We start from the raw sequence: 25,983 nt of genomic DNA, 5'->3' as shown, positions 1-25,983 counted from the left end.
GGATTTTTCCATCAAGTGTAAGAGTCAAAGATTAGATGTTAGAGCAAGCACGGGATATTATCAAAATGCCAACACATCTAGCCCGATGGGAAAAGCCTGGACGTGTGATGTGGGAGTGTGTTTATCCTGTAGTAGGAGAGCCACCAAACCAAAAAAGTTTTGTGTTTGCTCAGGGAGGGGGCTATTGATTTATTTATAGAGAGAGGGTCTCATTCTGTTGCCCACGCTAGGGTACAGTGGCATGATCATAGCTTACTGCAGTCTTGACCTCCCAGACTCAAGAGATCCTCCTACCTCAGCCTCCCAAACAGCTGGGACCACAGGCATGTGCCATCGTGCCCAGCTAATTTTTAAATTTTTACAAGTAGAGACAGGGTCTCTCTATGTTACCCAGGCTGATGTCGAACTCCTGGGCTCAAGCAATCCTCCCAGCTCAGCCTCCCAAAGTGCTGGGATTACCGGCATGAGCCACAATGCCCAGCCAAGAGGGCCATTTAAATTCTGATCAGCATAAAGTAAATCTGCAGGTTGACTGACCCCCAGTGGCCCTACAAATTTGCCTCAGCTGATTCTCCAGGGACGACCTAGCTACCATGGCCAAGAACAGACCAAAAAATAGCCATCATATTTATTTCTGGTATTGTGTTTGTATTTCCAGGCATGCTGTCTTTGAAGGTTCCTTAGTTGATCCGAAGAACTTCCCTCTTAATTCTGCTCTGTTCCACTCCCCCGGTGGCGCTGACCTCTGCCCTCTGCCTTTGAACTCTGTGTGATTTTTTATTGTGCCCAGCACAATGACCAACTTGTAACAGAGCCCAATAAATGCTCGTCTTGTCTCCAGATCTCAGACGGTAACAGTAACTGGGCCTTGCCTCTCCACCTGTTCCCAGCCTCTGCTGCCCTCTGGTGGCAGCATGCAGCCCTACCCCATTATTACTGCCCTCGCGGGGACTATTTTGGAAGCAGGTATCTGTGATTTCAAAATTCTAGTCTTTTCCACTTTACCCATTCTGTTGACTTACATTCTTGACTCATCTGCCATTTTTGAGAGGAAGTTGGAACTATGTATATGAATAGTGTAACTTTCTAAAAAGCCATAATGGTTGCAAAATTTCAGCTGGAGTTTCCTTTACAGTTAGGTGTTTTGCCCAAAGATCACACCAGGTTCCAATGAATAAATGTTATCTGTAAAGAATGCTACAAGATGAATGTGAAGTTAGGAAAATTCCAGGATTCTCATCTCATAAGTGTCTGTCCCATCCCAGATACCTATAGTGGGGAGGAAGAAATTTAAAAGAAGAAAAAAATATTTTGTTCTGGCAAAAGCAGTGGGGTTATATCTTCTTTTAGGTTCCCTAAAAATGGGATTACAGGCACGATGGCTTGTGCCAGCACTTTGTGACGCCAAGGCGGGCAGATCACCTGAGGTCGGGAGTTCGAGACCAGCCTGACCAACATGGAGAAACCCCGTCTCTACTAAAGATACAAAATTAGCCAGGTGTGGTGGCTCATGCCTGTAATCCCAGCTACTTGGGAGGCTGAGGCAGGAGAATCTCTTGAACCCGGGAGGTGGAGGTTGCGGTGAGCTGAGATCGCGCCACTGCACTCCAGCCTGGGCAACAAGAGCGAAACTCCATCTCAAAAAATAACAACAACAACAAAATCAAAACCTAAAACAAGCACATGGATGCAGGCAGTCTATTTGGGAGGTGATTGCAGAAATAAAGAGCGAGAACCAGGGAGGTCTAGAAAGGGAGAAGTTGGAAGAGAAGTGTAAAGTTGAGTATGTGGGGTTCTCCTACAGATTCTGTAAGGGCATCTTGAGAAGCAGAGAGAAAACATGTCAGAATTGTCCAACAGGACAGGAGGCTGGAGCATTTATCATGGGTGAGGACTGTGTTCAGGGACATTGATTCACCCTCACTTAGGGACTTCTCTGCCGTGCAAGCCAAGCAGATGCTGGCTTTGGCAAAAGTCCTTGGAGAAAAGCAGGAAGAAGAAGTATGCATTTGCAGTGGGATTCTATCAGCACGAGTTGAATATGAGCTTGCTAGGCAGGAACTAGCCACTGGAACTCTGGCTGAAATCAGAGCTGAGACAGAGTTTACACAGAACCTTCCACCGCAATTGAGGCTAAGACCAGAGGTAGACAGAGGGGACAGGATGAGGAGGAACAGATGTGTTCGCTACAGACTCCAAAGGGTTATATCCTCAATGTAAGAGTGAACCAGGAGGAAACCCACCTCCCCAGGGCACTGCAAGTGAAATCTCCTGCATGGAGTGGGTAAAGGCTGAGGATGCAGAGCCACAAGGAGAGTCCTCACTGAGGTCTGAAACCTGAATTCGTGCAAACTGTGTGATCCGAAACACCTCAAGCCAAAATTGTAATGTAAAATAGCCCGGTTGGTGGAGCCACAAGGCTCTCAGAGGAAGCAATTGAAATTGTTTTATGGAAAAATGTATCTTCAATTCAGGCCTCAAAAAATTCTCACAGGTAAAATTCCAAGGACTGGCCAGGCACGGTGGCTCACACCTGTAATCCCAGCACTTTGGGAGGCCTAGGTGGGCGGGTCACAAGGTCAGGAGATCGAGACCAACCTGGCCAATATGGTGAAACCCCATAATATGGTGAAACTATATATTGCAGAAATATAATATGGTGAAACTCTACTAAAAATATAAAAAGTAGCCAGGCATGGTTGTGCATGCCTGTAGTCCCAGCTACTCGGGATGCTGAGGTGGGAGAATTGCTTGAACCTCGAAGGCGGAGGCTACAGTGAGCTGAGATTGCGCCAATGTGCTCTAACCTGGGTGACAGAGTAAAGTCTTGAAAAAATAAATCAAATAGGCCGGGCACGGTGGCTCATGCCTGTAATCCCAGCACTTTGGGAAGCCGAGGCGGGCGGATCATGAGGTCAGGAGATCGAGACCATCCTGGCTAACACGGTGAAACCCCGTCTCTACTAAAAAAATACAAAAAATTAGCTGGGTGAGGTGGCGGGCACCTGTAGTCCCAGCTACTCGGGAGGCTGAGGCAGGAGAATGGCGTGAACCCGGGAGGCAGAGCTTGCAGTGAGCCGAGATTGAGCCACTGCACTCCAGTCTGGGTGACAGAGCGAGACTCCATCTCAAAAATAAATAAATAAATAAATAAATAAATAAATAAATAAATAAATAAAATAACTTAGGTAAATGTAGTAGGATAAATGTCTATAAATGAACTTTTCATGTAATTTGAAATTTTTAAGTTACGTTACATTAAATAAAATAATAGATATTCATTAAATGTCTGGGTCAATTTGTTTCATTAAAAACTAATATTTTTAATGAAATACAAGAACACACTTGTATTTATATTCAGTAATTTGGTTCATTTAAAAATATTATTTTTAAAATAATATTCAATTTAGTTGAATATTACTCAATTTAATTGAATATTAAATATTAATTAATATTAAATAATAAGTAAAATATTATTTTAATGAACCAAATTACTGAATATAAATACAAGTGTGTTCTTTGATGCTTACATTTTGTAAAATATTATATTTATTGGGTCTATTAATACGTGCAAAAATTTTATTATGGAAAAACATATTTTTAAAAATTATGAAATAGGAGCCAGGAGGACTACTTGAAACCAGTTCAAGACCAGCCTGGACAACATAGCAAGACCCTTTCTCTATGAAAAAGATTTAGAAATTAGCCAGGTGTAGTGGTACACCACCTGTAGTCTTAGCTACTTCAGAGGCTGAGGCAAGAGGGTCACTTGAGCCCAGGAGTTTGAGGGTGCAGTGAGCTACGATCACACCACTGCACTCTAGCCTGGGCAACAGAGCAAGACCTTGCCTGGGATAGTAACTCTTTCCTTCAACCTTTTCATCAACTCTTGTAACTTTTTTTTTCTCCAATTCTGACTCTGCCCTTATGACCTGACACTGAAATGTTTATCTTAAAGGTCTAGAAGAATAATGCTTTCTATTACTATAACTTGATTCTGTACTCTTGGCTACTCTTGATGTGTCTGAATTGTTGCCAGAAAACTTCTCATTCTGTTACTAAGAATCACCTATTCCCCTTCTCAAGGCACAAGTTTTCTTGTTTGTTTACTTTCTTCCTTTTTTTTTTTTTTTTTTTTAGGTGGAGTCTTGCTCTGTTGCCAGGCTGGAGTGCAGTGGTGTGATCTCGGCTCACCGCAACCTCTGCCTCCCGGTTTCAAGCGATTCCTCTGTCTCAGCCTCCCAAGTAGCTGGGACCACCACGCCCGGCTAATTTTTTTGTATTTTAGTAGAGACGGGGTTTTACCATGTTGGCCAGATTGGTCTCAATCTCCTGACCTCATTATCCTCCCGCCTCGGCCTTCCAAAGTGCTGGGATTACAGGTGTGAGCCACTGCGCCCGGCCCCTTAGATTCTTAAGTTATATTGGTTTGTAGTTTCTTTTCTTGTGTCTTTATCTGGCTTTAGTATCAGAGTAATGCTGGTTTCTTAAAATGAGTTGGGAAGTGTTTCCTCCTCTCCTATTTTTGGAAGAGTTTGAGAATGATTGGTGCTAATTTATTTTTAAATGTTTGGTAAAAATCACCGCGTGTTCTCGCTCATAAGTGGGAGTTGAACAATGAGAACACATCGACACAGGGAAGGGAACATCACACACCAGGGCCTGTTGGATGGGTGGGGGACTAGGGGAGGGATAGCATTAGGAGAAATACCTAAGGTAGGTAACAGGCTGATGGGTGCAGCAAACCACCGTGGCACGTGTATACCTATGTAACAAACCTGCACATTCTGCACATGTACCCCAGGACTTAAAGTATAATAAAAAATATATATAATAAATAAAATACGAGTCTCCAAGAAAGAAAAAAAAAGTTTGGTAGAATTCACCGTGAAACTATTAGGCCTGGACTTTTCTTGTTTGGACGAGTTTTGATTATTAATTCAATTTCTTTCCTTGTAGGTATGTTCAGATTTTCTCTTTCTCATTAAGTGAATTAGGTCAATTTTGTGTGTCTGGGAATTTGTCCATCTCCTCTAGGTTATCTAATTGGTTGGCAAACAATTGTTCATAGTTTTCTCTCATAGTCCTTTTTATTTCTATAAGGTAGATAGTAAGGTCCCCACTTTCATTTCTGATTTACCTTATTTTCATCTTCTCTCTTCTTGTTTTAGTTTAGCTAAAGATTGGTCAATTTTATTAATCTTTTCGAAGAACTAACTCTTAGTTTCATTGATTTTCTCTTTTCTGATCTTGATTATTTCCTCCCTTCTGCTAGTTTTGGGTTTGGTTTGCTCTTCTTTTTCTAGTTCCTTAAAATGTAGAGTTGGGATAATGATTTGAGATCTTCTCTCTCTCTTTTTGTTTTTGAGATGGAGTCTCGCTCTGTCGCCCAGGCTGGAGTGCAGTGGCACGATCTTGGCTCACTGAAACCTCTGCCTCCTGGATTCAAGTGATTCTCCTGCCTCAGCCTCCTGGGTAGCTGAGATTACAGGCACCCGCCACCACGCCAGGCTGATTTTTTTTTTGTTTGTTTGTTTTGTATTTTTAGTAGAGATGGGGTTTCACCATGTTGGCCAGGCTGGTCTTGAACTCCTAACCTTGAGATCTGCCCGCCTCGGCCTCCCAAAGTGCTGGGATTACAGACATGAGCCACCGTGCCAGGCCTCTCTCTTTTTTTCCTTTTGTAGCCATGTATAGCTATAAATTATCCTTCGAGGACTGCTTTTGCTGCATCCTGTAAGTTTTGGTATGTTGTATCTTTTATTTTATTTGTCTCTAAGTGTTTTCTAATTTCCCTTGTGATTTCTTCTTTGACCCACTAGTTGTTTAAGTGTATGTTTTTAAATTTCTACATATTTGTGAATATTCCAGTTCTCTTTCCTGTTATTTATTTCTAGTTTTATTCTATTGTAGTCAAAGAAGATACTTTGTATGATTTTGATCTCTTTAAATTTATTGAGCAAAATATATCTTCATTTCCCTTGAGAAAATTTCCTCTTTGACTCATGAGTTATTTAGAAGCGTATTGTTTGATATGTGATTTGCAAATATTTTCTCCCAATCTGTAATTTGTCTTTTCATCCTCTTAAAAGGGTCCTTGCAGAGCAAGTTTCAAATTTTGATCAAGTCTGATTATTTTTTATTTATTTATTTATTTATTTATTTTGAGACGGCGTCTCTGTCGCCCAGGCTGCAGTGCGGTGGCACGATCTCAGCTCCCTGCAAGTTCCGCCTGCTGGGTTCATGCCATTCTCCTGCCTCAGCCTCCCGAGTAGCTGGGACTACAGGCGCCTGCCACCACGCCCGGCTAATTTTTTGTATTTTTTTAGTAGAGACGGGGTTTCACCATGTTAGCCAGGATGGTCTCAATCTCCTGACCTCGTGATCTGCCCACCTCAGCCTCCCAAAGTGCTGGGATTACAGGTGTGAGCCACCGCGCCCGGCCATCATTTTTTAATTTTAAGAATAATGGCTTTGGGGCTGGGCACAGTGGTTCATGCCTGTAATCCCAGCACTTTGGGAGGCCAAGGCAGATGGATCACTTGAGGTCAGGAGTTCGAGACCAGTCTGGCCAACATGCTGAAACCCTGTCTCTACTAAAACACACACAAAAAAAATAGCTGAGCGTGGTGGCACATGCCTGTAGCCCCAGCTTGTTGGGAGGCTGAGACAGGAGAATTGCTTGAGCCCTGGAGGTGGGGGTTTCAGTAAGCTCAGGTCACACCACTGTACTCCAGCCTGACAACAGAGGGAGACTCCGTCTCAAAAAAAAGAAGAAGAAGAAAGAAGAAGAAGAAGGAGAAGGAGGAGAAGAAGAAGAAGAAGAAGAAGAAAAAAATAACAGCTTTGGTGTCATGCGTAAGAATTCTTCTCCTAGCCTTAGGTCCTGAAGATTTTCTTCTACATGTCCTACTTCATGTTTTGTTTGTTTGTTTGTTTTTAATTTTTGTGAGTTTTTTTTTTAAATGGCAACTCTAAGATAAAGCCAAATTATTTTCAATATTGTACAATTTTTAGTATGATTAGCCATTCTAATTAAATAGACTCATTTGGCCAGGCATGGTGGCTCATGCTTATAATCCCAACACTTTGGGAGGCCAAGCATAAGGATTGCTTGAGTTCAGAAGTTCAAGATCAGCCTGGGCAACACAGGGAGACCCCTGTCTCTACTAAAAGTAAAAAAATTTTTAAAGGCTCATTTAAACTTTTTTCAAACACTGACACTTTCTCAACAGGAAATGTCTTTTAATTCTGCACAGTTCTCTCTGCTTTCTTCTAAAAGGTTCCTTGTTTTACATTTTACATTTAAATCTATGATCCATTCAGGCGATTTTTGCATAGAATATGAGGTTTAGGTGAAGTTCATTTTTTTGTTCAGTTACTCCACCACCATTTGAACCCCACATATCTGGCAAAAGACTAATATCTAGAATATTTAAACTCTCAAAACTCAAGTTTTTAAAAAACAATTCAACTAAAACTGGGCAAAAGACACGGACAGACATTTCACCAATGAGGCTAAACAGATGGCAAACAAGCACACGAAGACATGTACATCATCACCAGGCACTAAAGAAATGCCAATTAAAACCATGATGAGGCCAGGTACGGTGGCTCACGCCTGTAATCCTAGCATTTTGGGAGGCCAAGGTGGGTGGATTACCTGAGGTCAGGAGTTCAAGACCAGTCTGGCCAATATGGTGAAACCCTGTCTTACTAAAAATACAAAAAATAGACAGGTGTGCTGGTGCACTTCTGTAGTCCCAGCTACTTGGGAGGCTGAGGCTGGAGAATTACTTGAACCCAGGAGGTGGAGGTTGCAGTGAGCTGAGATGGTGCCACTGCGCTCCAGCCTGGGCAACAGAGTGAGACTCCATCACAAAACAAAACAAAAAACCATGATGATATATCACTATTCAGCTGTTAGAATAGCTAAAAATCCAGACAGGGACAAAACAAAATGCTGCTGCAGATGCAGAGAAACTGAATGTCTTGTACACTGATGGTGGTACAGTTAAAAAAAAAAGAAAAGAAAAAAATTCCAAAAGGTTATACATTGTATGATTTTGTTTATAGCAGATCAGTATACCCATCCTGCAGCTGCTCTGAATGTTGACAGCCAAAGACTCACACAGCTTCCCCCTCATCTGGAAGGATTGCCCTTGGCAGAAAGGAGGCTGCCTCTTGTTCCAGAGCTTCATGTTCCAGACCTCCCCATGGAACCTCCACTGACTACATCCTTGTTTCACTTTTTCTTCCCCTGCGCTATCCTAGCCACCGCTCTCCTGAGAGCCTTCCTTCAATAAATCACATGCCCCTGTGTTACCTGTTGAAGGTGTCCAGGTTCTTGGAGTCTTGAACAAAGAATTGGGCAATAGGCACAAACAAAGAAAGGAAAAAATGAAGCAACAAAAGCAGAGATTTATTGACAACAAAGGTACACTCCACAGGGTGGGAGCCAGCCTGAGCATAGGGGCTCAAGAGCTCCATTACAGAATTTTCTGGGGTTTAAATACCCTCTAGAGGTTTCCATTGGTTACTTGGTGTACACCCTATGTAAATGAAGAGATGAAGTTAAGTTGCTAAGTCACTTACTCAGTGAACACCATATGTAAATGAAGAAAATATTTCCTGTCATAGCTGCAGTGTTTCCATTTTATTTAGTTCTAGGAAGTCAGCGTGAATCAGCTTTATGTTCCCTGCCTGCAGACCCTATTCTCCTGCCTCACCTGAATCTCTTCACCTAAGACAGGAAGAAAACGGATGGTTCAGGAGAGGAAGAACAATAGCAGGGCGAACAATCACCAAAGCCGGGTTCAAGTGATTCTCCCCTCTCAGGCTCCCGAGTAGCTGGGACTACAGGCATGCACCACCATGTCCGGCTAATTTTTGTATTTTTAGTAGAGACAGGGTTTCCCCATGTTGGCCAGGATAGTCTCCAACTCCTGACCTCAGGTCATCCGGCCACCTCAGCCTCCCAAAGGGTTGGGATTACAAGCATGAGCCACTGCGCCCAGCCCCCAATTCTGTTCTTTCAGAGGCAAATAGTCTGTTGAGTAAATGCGTGACACTACTTAGACTTTCTAGCTGAAGATGTAGTTAATCTTAAGAAAACCTGACTCACACTATAACAGGATGTTCTGCAGTGACCTTAAAGGAGGAAGTGATTTTTTTTTCCCACTTTTGTGTCTCTTCCCTAGTACCCTCCCCACCCCGCCAATATTATCCAGCACAGAGAAGTAAACACCAGAAGCGCCTCTCCAACTTGCAGGTTTTCTCTAAACTTCCAGTCCTTCCCACACCGTGTCCTGGTTATAGTAGTTGCTGGGACCTTATTCTATTCTGAATCCCCAGCCCCGAAAGAAGGCCTGGCACTGACGTGTACAGCGTAGTTCCAGAGTGACTTTAAGGAAGGCAGGGAGAGTGTGGAAAGGACAGGAGGAGCATAGCAGGAGGAAGGGAGGGCTCGTGGTTCTGAGCTTCCTAGAAAGCGGCTCTAGGGAGCCGGGGCACCGTGAGCCTGGCGGTTGGCAGCTGAGCCAGGTCGGAGGGGGAAGTGTCGCAGCATTCCCTGCAGGCGTCCCAGACCTGAGGCGGTGGCCTCCGGAGGGCACAGGACAGAAACAGCCGTCCAAGTAGCTGAGTGGAGGGACCCTACTCAAGTGCAGCTGCAGTGGCCGGGGTTTCCCTCAGGTAGGATCGGGGCTCCTTGTCGCCGCCAGCCACGTGTGGTGTCCGGTACGGCCAGCGGAGTGCAGGGCGCGGACACCAGGGAAGGGGGTGCAGGGAAATTCCCGCGGGCCTCGTATTTGCAGACTTCTCGCCTGGGCAGGAGGCGGTCGTGGGAAAGAAGGCGGAAGAGCGAGCTTTTTGGAACTCTGCACGGGACAGATTGGACGCACATCCCTCGGGGGAGGCACGAAGGTGAGCATGGGGTCTCCCCAGGAGGCGGCGGGGCCGAGGGGCTGCAGCCAGATTCCTGGGCAGTGACGGGAAGAACCGGGCGTGAGGTGGCCCGGTCCGAATTCCTGGAACTCAGGACCGAGTTGGTTTCATTTCCTCGGCTCTGATGGTGGAGCTGCCTGCTCGGATCTCGCACTACCTTCTGCCAAAGCGAGAGGCCCAGTAGCGGTGGGGGTCGTGGAGGACAGGGACACGAGAACAAGTAACCTGATGTCTTCTCAGAAAAACGAAGCCTTCAGGTTTGCAGGCTGAAGGCGAGAGAGAGAGACAGAGAGAGAGGGGGAAGAGGTAAATGTCTGATAATCTTTATTTATTTTATTTTTATTTTTTGGAGGGAAGAGGTGAATTTGAATTATTGCCATTTAAAGATTTTTCACTTTTAAAATTAGTAACGTGTTTTCTCATCGTAACATATGAACATAATCCCCTTTTTCTTTTTATGTATTTATTATTAGAGATGGGGTCTTCCTCTGTTGCCCAGGCTGGAGTGCAGTGGTACAATCATAGCTCACTGCAGCCTCCGAAACTCCTGGGCTCAAGTGATCCTCCCGCCAGATCCTCCCAAGTAGCTAGGACTACAAGGTGCACACCACCAGACCCAATAAATTTTTTTTGTATTTTTTCGTAGAGCCAGGGTCTCACTTTTTCACCCAGGCTGGTCTCAAACTCCTGGGCTCAGGTGATCCTCCTACCTCGCCCTCCTAAAGTGCTGGGATTACAGGTGTGAGCCACTGCAGCTGGCCTGAACATATTCTTAGTTGTTTGTTTTACATATTATAAATAGCACTGCAGTGAACATCTTAGTAGCCATCTATCTACACACACAAGCTTTCTGCATCATAAGTTCCTAGAAATTCAAATTGCCCAGTCTATGTGTGTATATATTTATATTCCCTTTCTTCCCTTAGAGCACATATACTTAATAAGCCCTTAAACAATTGAAGTTATTGTAGGGCGCTTTTTTCTCGATGTTTTGCAGTTTTTAATATATTTTAATGTCATACAGGCAAGTCCTCTTTTCTTTATTTTTTAAAATCCTAGTTATCCCTACTAATTTCCTGTTTCAAATGAACTTTTCATTTTGTTTCAATGCCAAAATATGTCATTAGATGTCTTATTGGAACTGCATTAAATTGGATTTAAATTTGGGAAGGATTGCTGGGTTGGTCTATTTTAGTCTTCCCAGCCAGAAACATGACACTTCTTCTCTTTCCTCCTTTCTTCAAGCTTTGTTTTACGCAATTTTCTTTATTTTTTTTCTTTTGAGATGGATGATCTTGGCTCAGTGTAACCTCCACCTCCCGGGTTCAAGCAATTCTCCTCCCTCGGCCTCCCTAGTAGCTGGGATTACAGGCACCTGCTACCATGCTCAGCTAATTTTAGTATCTTTAGTAGAGATGGAATTTCACCATGTTGGCTGGGCTGATCTCAAACTCCTGACTTCAGGTGATCCACCTGCTTCAGCCTCCCAAAGTGCTGAGATTACAGGCGTGAGCCACTGCGCCCGCTACAATTTTCTTCATACCATGCCACCACTGTATAATTAATTATTTTAAATTGTTTGTCACTTCTATGGGTGCAATATTTTCCCCACTTTCCTTTCTGATTAGTTAGTGCTGAGATATGGCTTTCTGATGAGGCTGGTAGTAAGATAACTGGAGCTTGGAGCTAGGAAGCTAAAATTTGCAAGATTCCTTGAACAACGTTGTCACATGTGCTTCTGTTTCTGGTGCAACAGAGAAAGTGTAAAACCTTTGCCCTCACAATTCCCAAGACATAGCCTTGAAGATACGTGCTTAGCATGTGGGAATATCTGGGTAGTCTGAGATCCGCTAGTCTTTTTAGGAGTGCCCTAATAACTCTTACCTCCCTTGCCCAATCACTGTAACTCTCAGGCAGCAAAAATGCAAATATATCAATTGCTCATTTATTTAGTTTCACTTCTGCCAGTGCCTCACTCATGTTTTAAAGACATATTTGGGCTCCAGGCCAAGCTGTTATTTAATCCATAAACTGGTGGTAATACTTAACCTACCTTTTTCACTGAGCTGTTAAAAAAAAAAAAAAAAAGGCCAGGTGCGGTGGCTCACACCTGTAATCCCAGCACTTTGGGAGGCTGAGGCGGGTGGATCACGAGGTCAGGAGTTCAAGATCAGCCTGGCCAACATGGTGAAACCCCGCCTCTACTAAAAACTACAAAAATTAGCCAAGCGAAGTGGCAGGCACTTGTAGTTCCGGCTACTCGGGAGGCTGAGGCAGAAGAATCACTTGAACCCGGGGGGTGGAGGTTGCAGTGAGCCGCGATTGTGTCACTGCACTTCAGCCTGGGTGACAGGGCGAGACTCTATCTCAAAAAAAAAAAAACAAAACTAACTTTGTTTTTTGTTGTCGTTGTTATTGGTGGTAGTGGTGGTATTTTTGAGACACAGTCTTACTTTGTTGCCCAGGTTGGATGGAGTCAGTGGCACACTCATGGCTCACTGCAGCCTTGACCTCCCAGCCTCAATCAATTCTCCCTCCTCAGGTTCTGGAGTAGCTGGGACTACAGGCAAGCACCACCACACCCAGCACATTTTTGTATTTTTTTTTTAGAGACAGGGTTTCACCATGTTGCCCAGGCTGGTCTCGAACTCAGGCTCATGAGATCCCCTGGCCTCAGCCTCACAAAGCGCTGGGATTACAGGTTTGAGCCATCACACCCTACCCTAACTTTATTTTAAATACTTTGGAAACTGGTTTCATGGCCTTGTGATTATTTGAATGCAACCTCCCTGAACCACAGCGTCTTGACTTTTCACCTGTTTGTTTTTTCTAGACAGGGTCTCTCTTTGTTTCCCAGGCTGGAGTGCAGTGGTGTCATCATAGCTCACTGCAGCCTTGACCTCCTAGGCTCAAGCAATTCTCCCACCTCAGCCTCTTGAGGAGCTGGGACTACAGGTCCCAGCTAATTTTTGTATTTTTAGTAGAGATGGGTCTCGCTGTGTTGCCCAGAATGGTCTGGAACTCCTGGCCTCAAGCAATCCTCCCACCTCTACCTCCCAAAATATTGGGATAACAGGCAAGAACTACCATGCCCAGCCAGTATCTTCATCTGTTAAATGAAAATAACCATGGAGAGCTGGGGGTTCCAAAGCACTTAGGATGTAGTGGGTGAATTGAGAGATCTAGCATCATCATTATTATCATCATTCACTGCTGAACACAGTTGGCTTTAGTTGCAAATAAAGCAAACATGATTCAAACTGCCTTAAACAATCAGGGAGGTCATTGGTCCATGAAACCTGTAGTTAGGGGGTGGGGTACACTTCAGTGTCAGTTCAAACCAGTGGCTCAATGTTGTCATCAAGGACTCAGATTCTTTCTCCCTTTCCATTCTACCATGCTCAGGTTAGCCTCATTCCAAGCTTTAGGATCAGGGCTCTGTGCTTCCTCACTCATATTCAGAGAAGAGAGAGAGGTTGAGAGTAGGAAGCTGGCACTGCAGCCTCAACCTCCTAGGCTCAAGAAATCCTCCTATCTCAACTTCTCAGGCAGCTGAGACTACAGGTGTGTGCCATCACACCAGGTTAATTTATTATATATATTATATATATGGAATATTATGTATGTATTACAATATATATGTAATATATATATATTTTTTTGAGATAGTACAACCTCTGCCCCCTGGGTTCAAGCAATTCTTCTGACTCAGTCTTCCGAGTAGCTGGAATTACAGGCGTGCACCACCACACCCAGCTAATTTTTGTATTTTTAGTAGAGACGGGGTTTCACCATGTTTGCCAGGCTGGTTTCCAACTCCTGACCTCAAGTGATCTGGCCCTCCTCAGCCTTCCAAAGTGCTGGGATTACAGGCATGAGCCACTGCGCCCAGCCAATTTTATATTTTATTTTATTTTATTTTTTATTTTTCTAGAGAAAGGGTCTCACTTTGCTGTCCAGACTGATCTGGAACTCCTGGCCTCAAGCAATCCTCCTGCCTCTTCCTCTCAAAGTGCTGGGATTATCGGTGGGAGCCACCTCGCTCAGCTGCATTTTTCTTAAGGCACTGTAGGGCTGGGCGCGGTGGCTCAAGCCTGTAATCCCAGCACTTTGGGAGGCCGAGGCGGGTGGATCACGAGGTCAGGAGATCGAGACCATCCTGGCTAACATGATGAAACCCCGTCTCTACTAAAAATACAAAAAACTAGCTGGGCGTTGTGGCGGGCGCCTGTAGTCCCAGCTACTCGGAGGCAGAGGCGGGAGAATGGCGTGAACCCGGGAGGCGGAGCTTGCAGTGAGCCGAGATCGCGCCACTGCACTCCAGCCTGGGTGACACAGCGAGACTCCGTCTCAAAAAAAAAAAAAAAAAAAAAAGCACTGTAGGAAGAAACGGAACAAATTTTTGTAGGAAAAATGAAAGATAGACAGTCCACATATTTTAAGAAAAAGAGAAAGAAACATACTTATCTGTGGCAGTAAAGACTAGCCCAGCTCACTTCACTCATTTGAATTACCTGCCTGGCCCCTGAAACCTCTACGCTTTAGCAGGATATATTTGTAACAGGCGAAACTGATGTAAACATATCGACCTGAAAATTTACATGCAATACAATTTATTCATTGATCACTTAACAGTCCATGACAGACGTTCCAGGTCTGTGGGTAGCTCTTCTCCAAGTGATGATCCAGGGACTCAGGACCCTTCTTGGGGCTCCACCACCCCTAGGGCTGCTTCTTCAGGCGCAGCCAGCCAGCAAAGGGAGAGTGTGTGGAGGCAGCAAAGTTGCCCCAGTCCGAAGTAGAGCGGATCACATGCACTTACACCCCATTGGTGAGAACTAGTCACATGGCCACATCACGCTGCAAGGAAGGCTGGGAGATGTAGTTCCGGCTGGACCAGCTCTTCCCAGCTAAAACTCTACTATTGTGGGAGGGCAGAACAGGTTTTGGTGGGCAGCAAACCATCTCCATCTTGCATGAAAATGCTAGGGAGACCTCCTCAGGCATTTAAATCACAGACCCCTTTGATTCTTTCTTAGCCAAGTAGTGAATATGCAGGAGATTTGGGGATTTCACCAAATTACATTCATTTCTTCCAGGCATGGAAAATTTGAAGCATATTATCACCCTTGGCCAGGTCATCCACAAACAGTGTGAAGAGATGAAATACTGCAAGAAACAGTGCCGGCGCCTGGGCCACCGCGTCCTCGGCCTGGTCGAGTCTCTGGAGATGCTCCAGGACCAAGGAAAGAGGAGCGTGCCCTCTGAGAAGTTAACCACAGTCATGAACCGCTTCAAGGCTGCCCTGGAGAAGGCTAATGAGGAGATAGAAAAGTTCAGCAATAGATCCAATATCTGCAGGTTTCTAACAGCAAGCCAGGACAAAATACTCTTCGAGGATGTGAACAAGAACCTGAATGATGTCTGGAAGGAGCTCTCGCTGTTACTACAGATTGAGCAACGCATGCCTGTTTCACGCATAAGCCAAGGAGCGTCCTGGGCACAGGAAGATCAGCAGGATGCAGACGAAGACAGGCGAGCCTTCCAGATGCTAAGAAGGGGCAAGTTCGGTTTTTGGTGGGGAGTGGGAGTGCAGTTGAACACATTTTAGCCTCACTTTAATTCACCAAAGGAGCAGCAAGGATGAAGTTTGAGCAGCTGTAACATACTTGTAGCTCAAAACTCCTAACATCCTTTGGCCCAGATATACGGTGAGGGCTGGTGAAATTTGGGCAAGTCAGTGTAGAGGAGGAGTTTTTTGTTTTGTTTCATTTTTTGAGACAGGGTCTCTTTTGCATGGGCTGGAGGACAGTGGCACAATCATAGCTCACTGTAGCCTCAGGCTCAAGTGATCCTCCCACGTCAGCCTCTGGAGTGGCTGGGACTATAGGTGTGCATGCCACCATGCCCAGCTAATTTTTATTTTATTTTTTGCAGATAGAGAGTCTCACTATGTTGCCCAGGCTGGTGTAGAACTCCTGGCCTCAAGTGATCCTCTTGCCTCAGCCTCCCAAAGTGCTGGGATTACAGTCACCTAGGAGGTCGAGGCTGCAGTGAGCCATGATTATTCCACTGCTCTGCAGTCTGGGTGACAGAGCGAGATTCTGTCTCCAAAACCAAAGGGTGGAGGGGGGCCAGCATGAGAAGTAAATCTCCCTCCTTGACCTCGAGGGCCCCGTTTCCCGTTCTGAGGACATGAGACCTTCAGTACTGAAACTGGGGAAGTCTAATGGAAACCATATAGACACACTGATAATCTAATCCATTGTTGGTAGAAGGATATTTGTGCAATCGTTATCAAAATGTGAGATACAATTACACAATCTACCAGTTTCTTGAATACCCTTCTGGAGATTTAAGTATTTATATTTTATTGTTGTCACACAGTCAGCATCATACCAAACACATTGTTCTGTTTCTTCTTTTCTCATTAAATAATTTTAAATATCTCCCATGTAAATATCCACGGAATTATATAGCTTGTTTTCCTACTTGGCATCTATCCTACTGTTTTGTTTTGTTGTATGATCATACCAGCAGCATACAAATTCGAAAACAACCCAATACATACACCCATCATTTTTTCCCATTTTTTTTTTTTGTGATAAAATATACATAACATAAAATTTACCATTTCAACCATTTTTAGATGCCAATTCAGTGGCATCAAGTATATTCACATGGTTCTGAAACCATCACCACCATCTATCACCAGAACTTTTTTTTCTTTTCTTTCTTTCTTTCTTTTCTTTTCTTTTCTTCTTTCTTTTTTTTTTTTTTTTTTTTTTTTTTTTTTTTTTGAGACAGAGTCTTGCTCTATCACCCAGGCTGGAGAGCAGTGGCACAATCTTGGCTCACTGCAACCTCTGCCTCCTGGGTTCAAGCAATTCTTGTGCCTCAGCCACCCGAGTAGTTGGGATTACAGGCATGTGCCATGACACCCAGCTTACTTTTATATTTTTAGTAGAGATGGGGTTTTACCATCTCTACTGACCAGTTTGACCAGGCTGGTCTCAAACTCCTGACCTCAAGTGATCTGCCTGACTCGGCCTCCCAAAGTGCTAGGATTACAGGCATGAGCCACCACGCCTGGCCTATTTCAAGATATCTTTATGAGAAATTCCCAGAAGTGGAATTATTAGGTAAAATCACTAGGTCAAAGACTATAGGCATTTTAAATTTTGATAGAAGTTGCACAGATATTACTCCTACCAACGATGCATGAGGTTATCTGCTTCTCTATATTTTCCCATAAGAGACTTTCCCACTTTTGGTAGTAAGGGTTTCATGTCCCCAGAACTCCTCAGTCCTGGGCAGACAGGGATGGCTGACCATTGTAAATAGTGTGTTGTAAATTTTCAAACATGTTTCTGAGTATATAAATCAGGATAGATTTGATTATGCTGTAGTTTAAAAACAACAACAACAACAACAACTCAGTGTTCTAAAAAAACAAGTTTATTTCTCATTCAGGCAAAGTCCAGGGGACTCTCCAAGGTGAATGTCCTCCTTCTAGGATACTTTCAATAGCATAGCACTCCTCTGTTGACACAAACTTTCTTCACTTCCAAAGCAGCCAGGTTGGAACCTTATGCAGAGTCAGTTAAATGCTCCCTCTGGGAAGTGACAGACATCTCTTTCCTTCATTTCTTAGCCAAAGTGAGTTACCCAGCTATGCTTTAATGTATTTCCTATGTGCTTAGAAGTAGAAATCTGAATATTGGTGATCAGTAGTAATCCCATCATAATGAATATGATAGGTAAAAAATGATATCTCAACAGTTTTAATTAGCATTTTAGTTTTGATTGGCATGTGATTTTAATTTGTTTTGAGCATTCACTGCCCTTTTTTCCTGCAGATAATGAAGAAATAGAAGCTTCACTGAGACGATTAGAAATCAACATGAAAGAAATCAAGGAAACTTTGAGGCAGCGTAAGTTTTCATGTGCCCTGCTGTTTCTGATGGCCCCCAAACTAGAAGTCATCCGTTTACTGGGACCCCAGCCTCCCCTACCCCTGCGTTTGTCCATTTTCTGTGCTGGATGACTGGAAGCAGCCCACAGGTTTGGGGATCCATTCCTGGCTAGCCCAGGCTTCTGTCCATGGAATAACATCCAGAGGGGGCTTCTTGACCAGTAAGATATCTTCTAACAGCTGTCAAAGTGCTTAAAAATCTCTATGAATAGCATCAAAGCTTCAATTCGGTTGCTGAATTTCCAAGAAAAAATTCGAATCAAACTTAAAATGCCCACTCATTCATTCATTCAACAAAACTGTGAGTATCTGTTTTATGCCAGAGGCCATGCAAAGAGGGGACTAAGATGCAGAGAAGGACACTGCCTTCCAGGAGCGCATGGGGTAGAGGAGAAAAGAGGAAAGACAGACAGTGAACACACAACAGCAAGGTTACTGAGCTTGAACTATGTCCCTAACTACTAGATCTAAAATGACTAGACCAGATGCCAGATGCTCAAATGCCAAGCTCTAGGTAACAAGAATAGAGATCCTTCCAGGATGAGATAGACAAGTCTGGATGAGGGTTAAGGCTGGAGGGACAGGTGGGATTTGAAGAGGGAAAGGAAGTGGATGACACATTCTGTTAACTATCCAACTGTGTCTCTACTGGTCACTCAGAGGCATTGGAGCCGCTCCCTTGGGCTGAGTCGATCAGAAGCCCCAGCCACGACCAGCTCTGTTTCATGTTGTAGAGCTTCCCACTCACACATCACAAGGATGCCACCTCCCTTAGGACCCCTTCCTCTGCTCATTGACTCTTTTGTCTTCTTTCCTCTTGGGGATGAGGTCAGATTTACTACCAAAATGCATGCAGATCCCGCAAGAGCAAATCAAAGAGATCAAGAAGGAGCAGCTTTCGGGATCCCCGTGGATTCTGCTAAGGGAAAATAAAGTCAGCACACTTTATAAAGGAGAATACCACAGAGCTCCAGTGACCATAAAAGTATTCAACAACCCCCAGGCTGGCAGCATTGCGTAAGTTGTTTTGTGTGGTTCTCTCGTGTGTACCAATACTTAGTCTCTGTAACTCTCCAGGGAGAGAGGGGTATTGTCTCCATTTTTAGATGAGGAAGCCTGGGCCTCAAAGGGTTAAATGACTGCTCTCCACTATTAAGGAGCAGAGTCTTGACTTAAATACATCTTTCCACCTCAGTTCTAGGTCTTCTCTCCTTTATTCACATATATATTTAAAAAAAAAAAAAAACTTTCTCTTCCAACTGTTTCCCAGTTGCTCATCCCCTCCCCAGACAATAATTCTAGTGTGTTTTGTTTGTATCTGTTCTTGTAAAATGTATGCATACATTTTTCCTGTTCACAACTGGTAGAGTTACCTGTCTGTTGCCTCCTTTCCTCATTTTTCCCACTCAACATCATGAAACATGTTCCATACTTGGACTCCTTAATTTCTGTCTGCCATCCATGGTGAAGATCCCCATTTTGCCAATTTTTTATTTTTATTTATTTATTTTTTTTGAGACAAGGTCTCACTCTGTTGTCCAGGCTGGAGTGCAGTGGTGAGATCATAGCTCATTGCAGCCTTAACCTCCTGGGCTCCAGTAATCCTCACACCTCAGCCTCCCAAGTAGCTGGGACAGCAGGTATGCACCACCACGTTTGACTAATTATTAAATTTTTTATAGAGACAGGGTCCCCCTGTGCTGCCCAGGCTGGTCTGGAACTCCTGGACTCAAGCGCCTCCTGCCTCCGCCTTCCAAAGTGCTGGAATAACAGGTGTCAGCCATATATTTTGTCTATTTTTTTTTTTTTTCCAGTGATGGAATCCAGTCAACTTCCAACTTCTCCCCAACAAAAAGATGCCATACTAAGTATCCCTTTAAGGACCTGTATGAGAATTCTTTGGGATATAGCACCAGAAGAGAAAATGAAGGGCCATAGGCTATGTGTATATTAAGTGACAAAGTATTACCAGGCAACTCTTCAGAACAGAGTGTCTAGGCAGGGCGCGGTGGCTCAAGCCTGTAATCCCAGCACTTTGGGAGGCCGAGGCGGGTGGATCACGAGGTCAGGAGATCGAGACTATCCTGGCTAACATGGTGAAACCCCGTCTCTACTAAAAATACAAAAAACTAGCCGGGCGTGGTGGCGGGCGCCTGTAGTCTCAGCTACTTGGGAGGCTGAGGCGGGAGAATGGCGTGAACCCGGGAGGCGGAGCTTGCAGTGAGCCGAGATCACGCCACTGCACTCCAGCCTGGGAGACACAGCGAGACTCCGTCTCAAAAAAAAAAAACAAAAAAAAACAAAACAGAACAGAGTGTCTATGCCTACACTCCCACAAGCAACCTCATCAACCCTTACTGTTATCCAGCTTTCTAATTACTTTCATCCTTCTAGTTATAAAGTAGTTATAACTACTTCTTCTTGTAGTTGTTTGAACTTGCATTTCTGTTTTTACTAATGAATTCAAGCCCTTATTTACATGTTTTAGCTATTTGGGTTTTCTCTTCCATAGATTGCCTGTTCATATCCTCTGCCCTTTTTTCCATCATGGTTGCTGCTTTTGTCTTGTCTGTTTGTAGATCTTTGTATATTGTGGAAATCAAGCACTTGTCAGCTTTAGATATTGCAGATTTTTAGTTGTGCTCTGGAGGTACCCTTCCCCACCTCTAGATCTTAAAGACATTCTATATTTTCTTCTCTTAACTTTACAGTTTTATTTTTTTATATTTAGGTTTTAATCCATGTTAATCCACCTACTAGAATCCACCTTTGTATGTGACATTATGTAGGGTCAACTTTTATTTTTAGCCACATAGTTTTCTCTATACCATCTATTAAGTGGTCTATCTTTTGCTTGTTGATTTGTGGTACCATATTTATTGTATATTAAGTTTTTATATAGATATGGATCTGACTCTCATCTCTCTAATCTTTCCCACTGATCAATTTGTCTGTTTCTGTACCAATGACACACTGTTACTGTGTTTTTCATATGACTTTGCAGTAAGTTTTGGTATCTGATAAAGAACTTCCTCCTGATTCTTCTTTTTGAGGTTGACTTAGCTAAATAAATATCAAAGAAAGTTTTATCACACTCCTCAAAATGTGATCAAGATTTTGATTGAGACCACATTTTTAACAGTTTTATTGAGATATATTTTACATACCATAAGATTTACCTATTTAAAATGTACAATTTAATGACTTTAAGTATATTTACAGGCCGGGTGCAGTAGCTCACACCTGTAATCCCAGCACTTTGGGAGGCCAAGGCGGGCAGATCACCTGAGGTCAGGAGTTCAAGACCAGCCTGGCCAACATGGTGAAACCCCGTCTCTACAAAAAATACAAAAATTAGGTGGGCATGGTGGTGTGACCCTATAATCCCAGCTACTTGGGAGGCTGAGGCAGGAGAATCACTTGAACCTTGGAGGCCAAGATTGCAGTGAGCTGAGATCGTGCCACTGCACTCCAGCCTGGGTGACAGAGCAAGACTCCAACGAAAAAAAAAGAAGAAAAAGAAGAAAGGAAGGAAGGAAGGGAGGGAGGGAGAGAGGGAAGGAGGGAAACCCTATATCACTAGCAGTCATTCCTCATTCACCCCCATCACCACCATCCTGAGCCCCAGGCAACACTCCTACCTTCTGTCTCTATAGATTTGCCTTTTCCAAATCTTTAATGTAAATGGAATAATACAATACATGATCTGTTGAGTCTGGCTTCTTTCACTTAGCATGATATTTTCAAGGTTCATCTATATTGTAGCAAGTATCATTTCTTCATTTCTTTTTTATGGCTGAATGATAGTCCATTGTATGGACATCTTATTTATCCATTGATCAGTTGATGAACCCTGTATTTTTCCCACTTTTTGATTATTATGAATAATGTTTCTGTGTACATTCATGTACAGGTTTTGGGGTTTTTTTAATTTTGTTCTGTTTGACATAGAGTCTTGCTCTTTCACTCATGCTGGAGTGTAGTGGTGTGACATCAGCTCAACCACAACCTCCACCTCCTGGGTTCAAGCAATTCTCATGCCTCAGCCTCCCAAGTAGCTGGAACTACAGGCGTGCGCCAACATGCCCAGCTAATTTTTGTATTTTCAGTGGTGACGGGTTTTGCCATGTTGGCCAGGCTGGTCTGAAACTCCTAACCTCAAGTGATCCACCCACCTTAGCCTCCCCAAATGCTGGGGTTAGAGGCTTGAGCCACTGCACCTGGCCCTCCTGTGTTTTCTTCTAAGAGTTTATAGTTTTGGCTCTTATATTTAGGTTTCCAATGTTGAGTTAATTTTGGTATATTGTATAAGGTAGTCATTCAACTTCATTTTTCTGCATGTTGATATCCAGATGTCCCAGAACCATTTGTTTAAAAGACTGTGCTGGCCTGGCACTGCAGCTCACATTTGTAATCCTAGCACTTTGGGAGGCCGAGGCAGGTGGATCACTTGAGGTCAGGAGTTCGAGACCAGCCTACCCAACATGGTGAAACCCCATCTCTACTAAAAATACAAAAATTAGCTGGGCGTTGGCTGGGCACAGTGGCTCATGCCTGTAATCCTAGCACTTTGGGAGGCCAAGACGGGCAGATCACCAGGTCAGGAGATCAAGACCATCCTGGCTAACATAGTGAAACCTCATCTCTACTAAAAATACAAAAAATTAGCCAGGCGTGGTAGCAGGTGCCTGTAGTCCCAGCTACTTGGGAGGCTGAGGCAGTAGAATCGTTTGAACCCAGGAGGCAGGTGTTGCAGTGAGCAGAAATTGTACCACTGCACTCTAGCCTGGGTGACAGAGCGTGTTCCAAAAAAAAAAAAAAAAAAAAAAACTGTGAAAAATCAACTGGCTTTATCTGTATGACTTTACTTCTGGACTCCCAATTCTATTCCACTGATCTATTTGTCTAGTCTTAAGATAGCACTATACTGTCTTCATTACTGTAGCCTTGTGATATGTTTGAAATTGAGAAGTATGAGTCTTCCAGTTTTGTTCTTTTTTTGCAAGACTGTCTTGGCTATCCTGAATTCCTTTCATTTCCATACAAATTTTAGGAATATCTTGTCAATTTCTGTTTTCGTTTTTGCTTTCTTTTTTTTTTTTTTTTTTTTTTTTTCCAACTACAAATTGGGTAAGGATTGCATTGAACCTGTAGGTCAATTTGGAAAATGTTATCATCTTAATGATACAAAGTCTTCCTATTCAAGAACATGGGACGTCTTTCCATTTCTTTAGATCTTTTAAAATTTCTTGCCAGGTGCAGTGACTCATGCCTATAATCCCAGCACTTTGGGAGGCTGAGGCAGGAGGATCACCTGAGGTCAGGAGTTCGAGACTAGTCTGGCCAACATGGTGAAATCCCGTCTCTAGTAAAAATACAAAAATTAGCTGGGCCTGGTGGCAGGTGCCTGTAATCCCAGCTATTCGGAAGCTTGAGGCAGGAGAATCGCTTGAACCCGGGAGGCAGAGGTTGCAGTGAGCCGAGATCCCGCCATTGCACTCCAGCCTGGGCAACAAGAGTGAGACTCCGTCTCAAAAAACAAACAAAAACAAACAAACAAACAAACAAACCAAAACAAAATTCTTTCAACAATTTAGGTACAAAATTTTAGGTACAAAATTTTCAGGGTAAGACTTGCACTTCTTTTATAAATTTATTGCTAAGTATTTTATTCTCTTTATGCTATTGGAAATGACAATTTTTAATTTAATCTTTTGATTGTTAATTGCTAGCAGATAGAAATACAATTGATTTTTGTAGGCTCTGAACCTGCTCTGTTTCTCTGACAGACCTGGGACAAGCCTCCTTTACCCTTTGAGTCTAAGACTCAGAATGAATTAACAGATTGGATTGAGTTGGTGGTTCCAGTGATCCTCTTTAATAATTTACCTGCCCATATTTTTTAAGGCCCATGTTTTGGAAGGAATTTTGGTTATAAGATTTCACTTAATAAATATCCTTATTTTTATTAATCAAAGACACACATCACAGGCTGGGCATGGTGACTCACACCTGTAATCCCAGCACTTTGGGAGGCAGAGGTGGGCAGATCACTTGAGGCCAGGAGTTTCACACCAGCCTGGCCAACACAGTGAAACTACGTCTCTACAAAAAAAAAAAAATACAAAAATTAGCCAAGCATGGTGGCACGCACCTGCAGTTCCAACTACTCAGGTGGCTGAGGCATGAGAATAGCTTCAACCTGGGAGGTGGAGGCTGCAGTGAGCCAAGATCGCACCACTGCACTCCAGCCTGGGCGACAGAGCAAGACCCTGTCTCCAGTTTAAAAAAAAAAAAGACAGACACCACGATCTGTCAGAGTATATGCTAATCAACAGGTTACGGCCTAAAAACAATAACGAATACTTGACTTTTTAGTTTGCTTAGGAAAGCCCTGTAGGTCATAAAAATACAATTCTATCAGACTATTTTAACTACTGAAAAGATATTAGCAAGCCCCATTAATATCTCACAGACCCCGAGGAACTAATTGTGCTGCCACAGGCACCCGAGGGGTTCTACATGTTGTCATCAGTAGCTGAGCTCATCCTGGCACCAGTTCTTACCCCCAGGAGATGCTGATACCCCCACCCCCACATACACAGAGGGTCACCACATTGAATGTTCTCTAAGGAACTTTCCAGTTCTGAAATCCCGATTTCTCCCTTTATCCTCATAGAATAGTGAGGCAGACTTTCAACGATGAGATCAAAATCATGAAGAAATTTGAATCTCCCAACATCCTGCGTATATTCGGGATTTGCATTGATGAAACAGGTAAGGAATGCTTCTGGGATTGGTCAAGCTTTGGATGGCCTGGAATATACCTCCTGTGTTTCAACGTGTTGCACTTTTTTTAAAGAACACCACAAAGGGTGGAATCTACAAAGTGTGATTATTATCAATGTAATTTTTTTTTTCATCCCAAGATGCATGTTCTCATCTTCTTTTAGGAGAGCAGCGCTGAAGGCTGAGGGTTGGTTTGCACTAACATGGCCACATCTTCTCCTTTCAGCCCACTGGGAAATAAGGGGGTACATGTTTAGATGCCAGCCTGGAAGAGGGGTGCATCTTGTTGCTTTAAAACATTATAAAGCTGCCAGGTGCAGTGGCTCACACCTATTATCCCGGCACTTTGGTAAGCCGAGATGGGCAGGTCATATGAAGTCAGGAGTTCAAGACCAGCCTGGCCAACATGGTGAAACCCCATATCTACTAAAACTACAAAAATTAGCTGGGTCTGGTGGCAGCCACCAGTAGTCCCAGCTACTCAGGAGGCTGAGGTGGGAGAATTGCTTGAACCTGGGAAGCGGAGATTGCAGTGAGCTGAGGGTGCACCATTGCACTCCAGCCTGGGCAACAGAGCAAGACTCCATCTCAAAAATAAAAACAAGGCCAAGATGGGTGGATCACGAGGTCAGGAGATCGAGACCATCCTGGCTAACATGGTGAAATCCTGTCTCTACTAAAATATACAAAAAACTAGCCGGGCGAGGTGGCGGGCGCCTGTAGTCCCAGCTACTCGGGAGGCTGAGGCAGGAGAATGGCGTGAACCTGGGAGGCGGAGCTTGCAGTGAGCTGAGATCCGGCCACTGCACTCCAGCCTGGGCGACAGAGGGAGACTCCGTCCCAAAAAATAAAATAAAATAAAAAATAAAAAATAAAAAAAATAAAAACAAAAACAAAAATAAATTATAAAGCTGTCTGACCCAAACAAGGAAAACACCCTTGGTCATCATTACTGTAGAGCAAATCTAAAAGCAAAATTAACTTACCTGGCCGGTTGCAGTGGCTCATACCTGTAATCCCAGCACTTTGGGAGGCCGAGGCAGGTGGATCACAAGGTCAGGAGCTCGAGACCATCTCTCTCATGGAATGACCCCTCCTGCTGGTCATGTTTTGCTGCTCTTGACTAGAGAGCGGACAGAGCAACTCCTGTCTTATCCCCTTTGGAAGTTGCTCCACAGCCTCAGGCCAACTTGATTTCAGAGTGTGGAATCCCAGTCTAAAGGCAAACGTAGGTCAGGCGCGGTGGCTCACATCTGTAATCCCAGCACTTTGGG

The 25,983-nt window shown here is 43.8% G+C and overlaps 1 protein-coding gene across 16 annotated transcripts in view; it reads left to right on the top strand.

The window, feature by feature from the left end:
- Positions 1 to 9,436: 9,436 nt before the first annotated feature.
- MLKL (mixed lineage kinase domain like pseudokinase) overlaps positions 9,437 to 25,983 on the top strand; it is a 28,884-nt gene continuing 12,337 nt past the window's right edge. For 6 of the 16 annotated variants that reach the window (XR_012429146.1, XR_012429145.1, XR_012429147.1 and 3 more), the window contains exons 1-6: positions 9,437 to 9,693; positions 9,833 to 9,924; positions 15,045 to 15,506; positions 17,805 to 17,879; positions 18,754 to 18,937; positions 24,600 to 24,697. Coding sequence is in view for 11 of the 16 variants with exons in the window: in XM_074027600.1 (XP_073883701.1) it covers positions 15,047 to 15,506; positions 17,805 to 17,879; positions 18,754 to 18,937; positions 24,600 to 24,697 (817 nt within the window). In the remaining 5 variants the exon portion in view is untranslated. Of the gene's footprint in view, positions 10,252 to 15,044; positions 15,507 to 17,804; positions 17,880 to 18,753; positions 18,938 to 19,602; positions 19,784 to 24,599; positions 24,698 to 25,983 lie in introns of those variants that run through there. The other 10 variants (XR_012429144.1, XM_074027601.1, XM_015443137.4 and 7 more) reach the window with 7 other exon arrangements.

The sequence above is a fragment of the Macaca fascicularis genome, chromosome 20 (assembly GCF_037993035.2).
Source record: "Macaca fascicularis isolate 582-1 chromosome 20, T2T-MFA8v1.1".
In the NCBI taxonomy this organism is placed as follows: domain Eukaryota; kingdom Metazoa; phylum Chordata; class Mammalia; order Primates; family Cercopithecidae; genus Macaca; species Macaca fascicularis.
The sequence above is the reverse complement of the archived record's forward strand: the minus strand, read 5'-3'. Positions and strand labels throughout refer to the sequence as shown.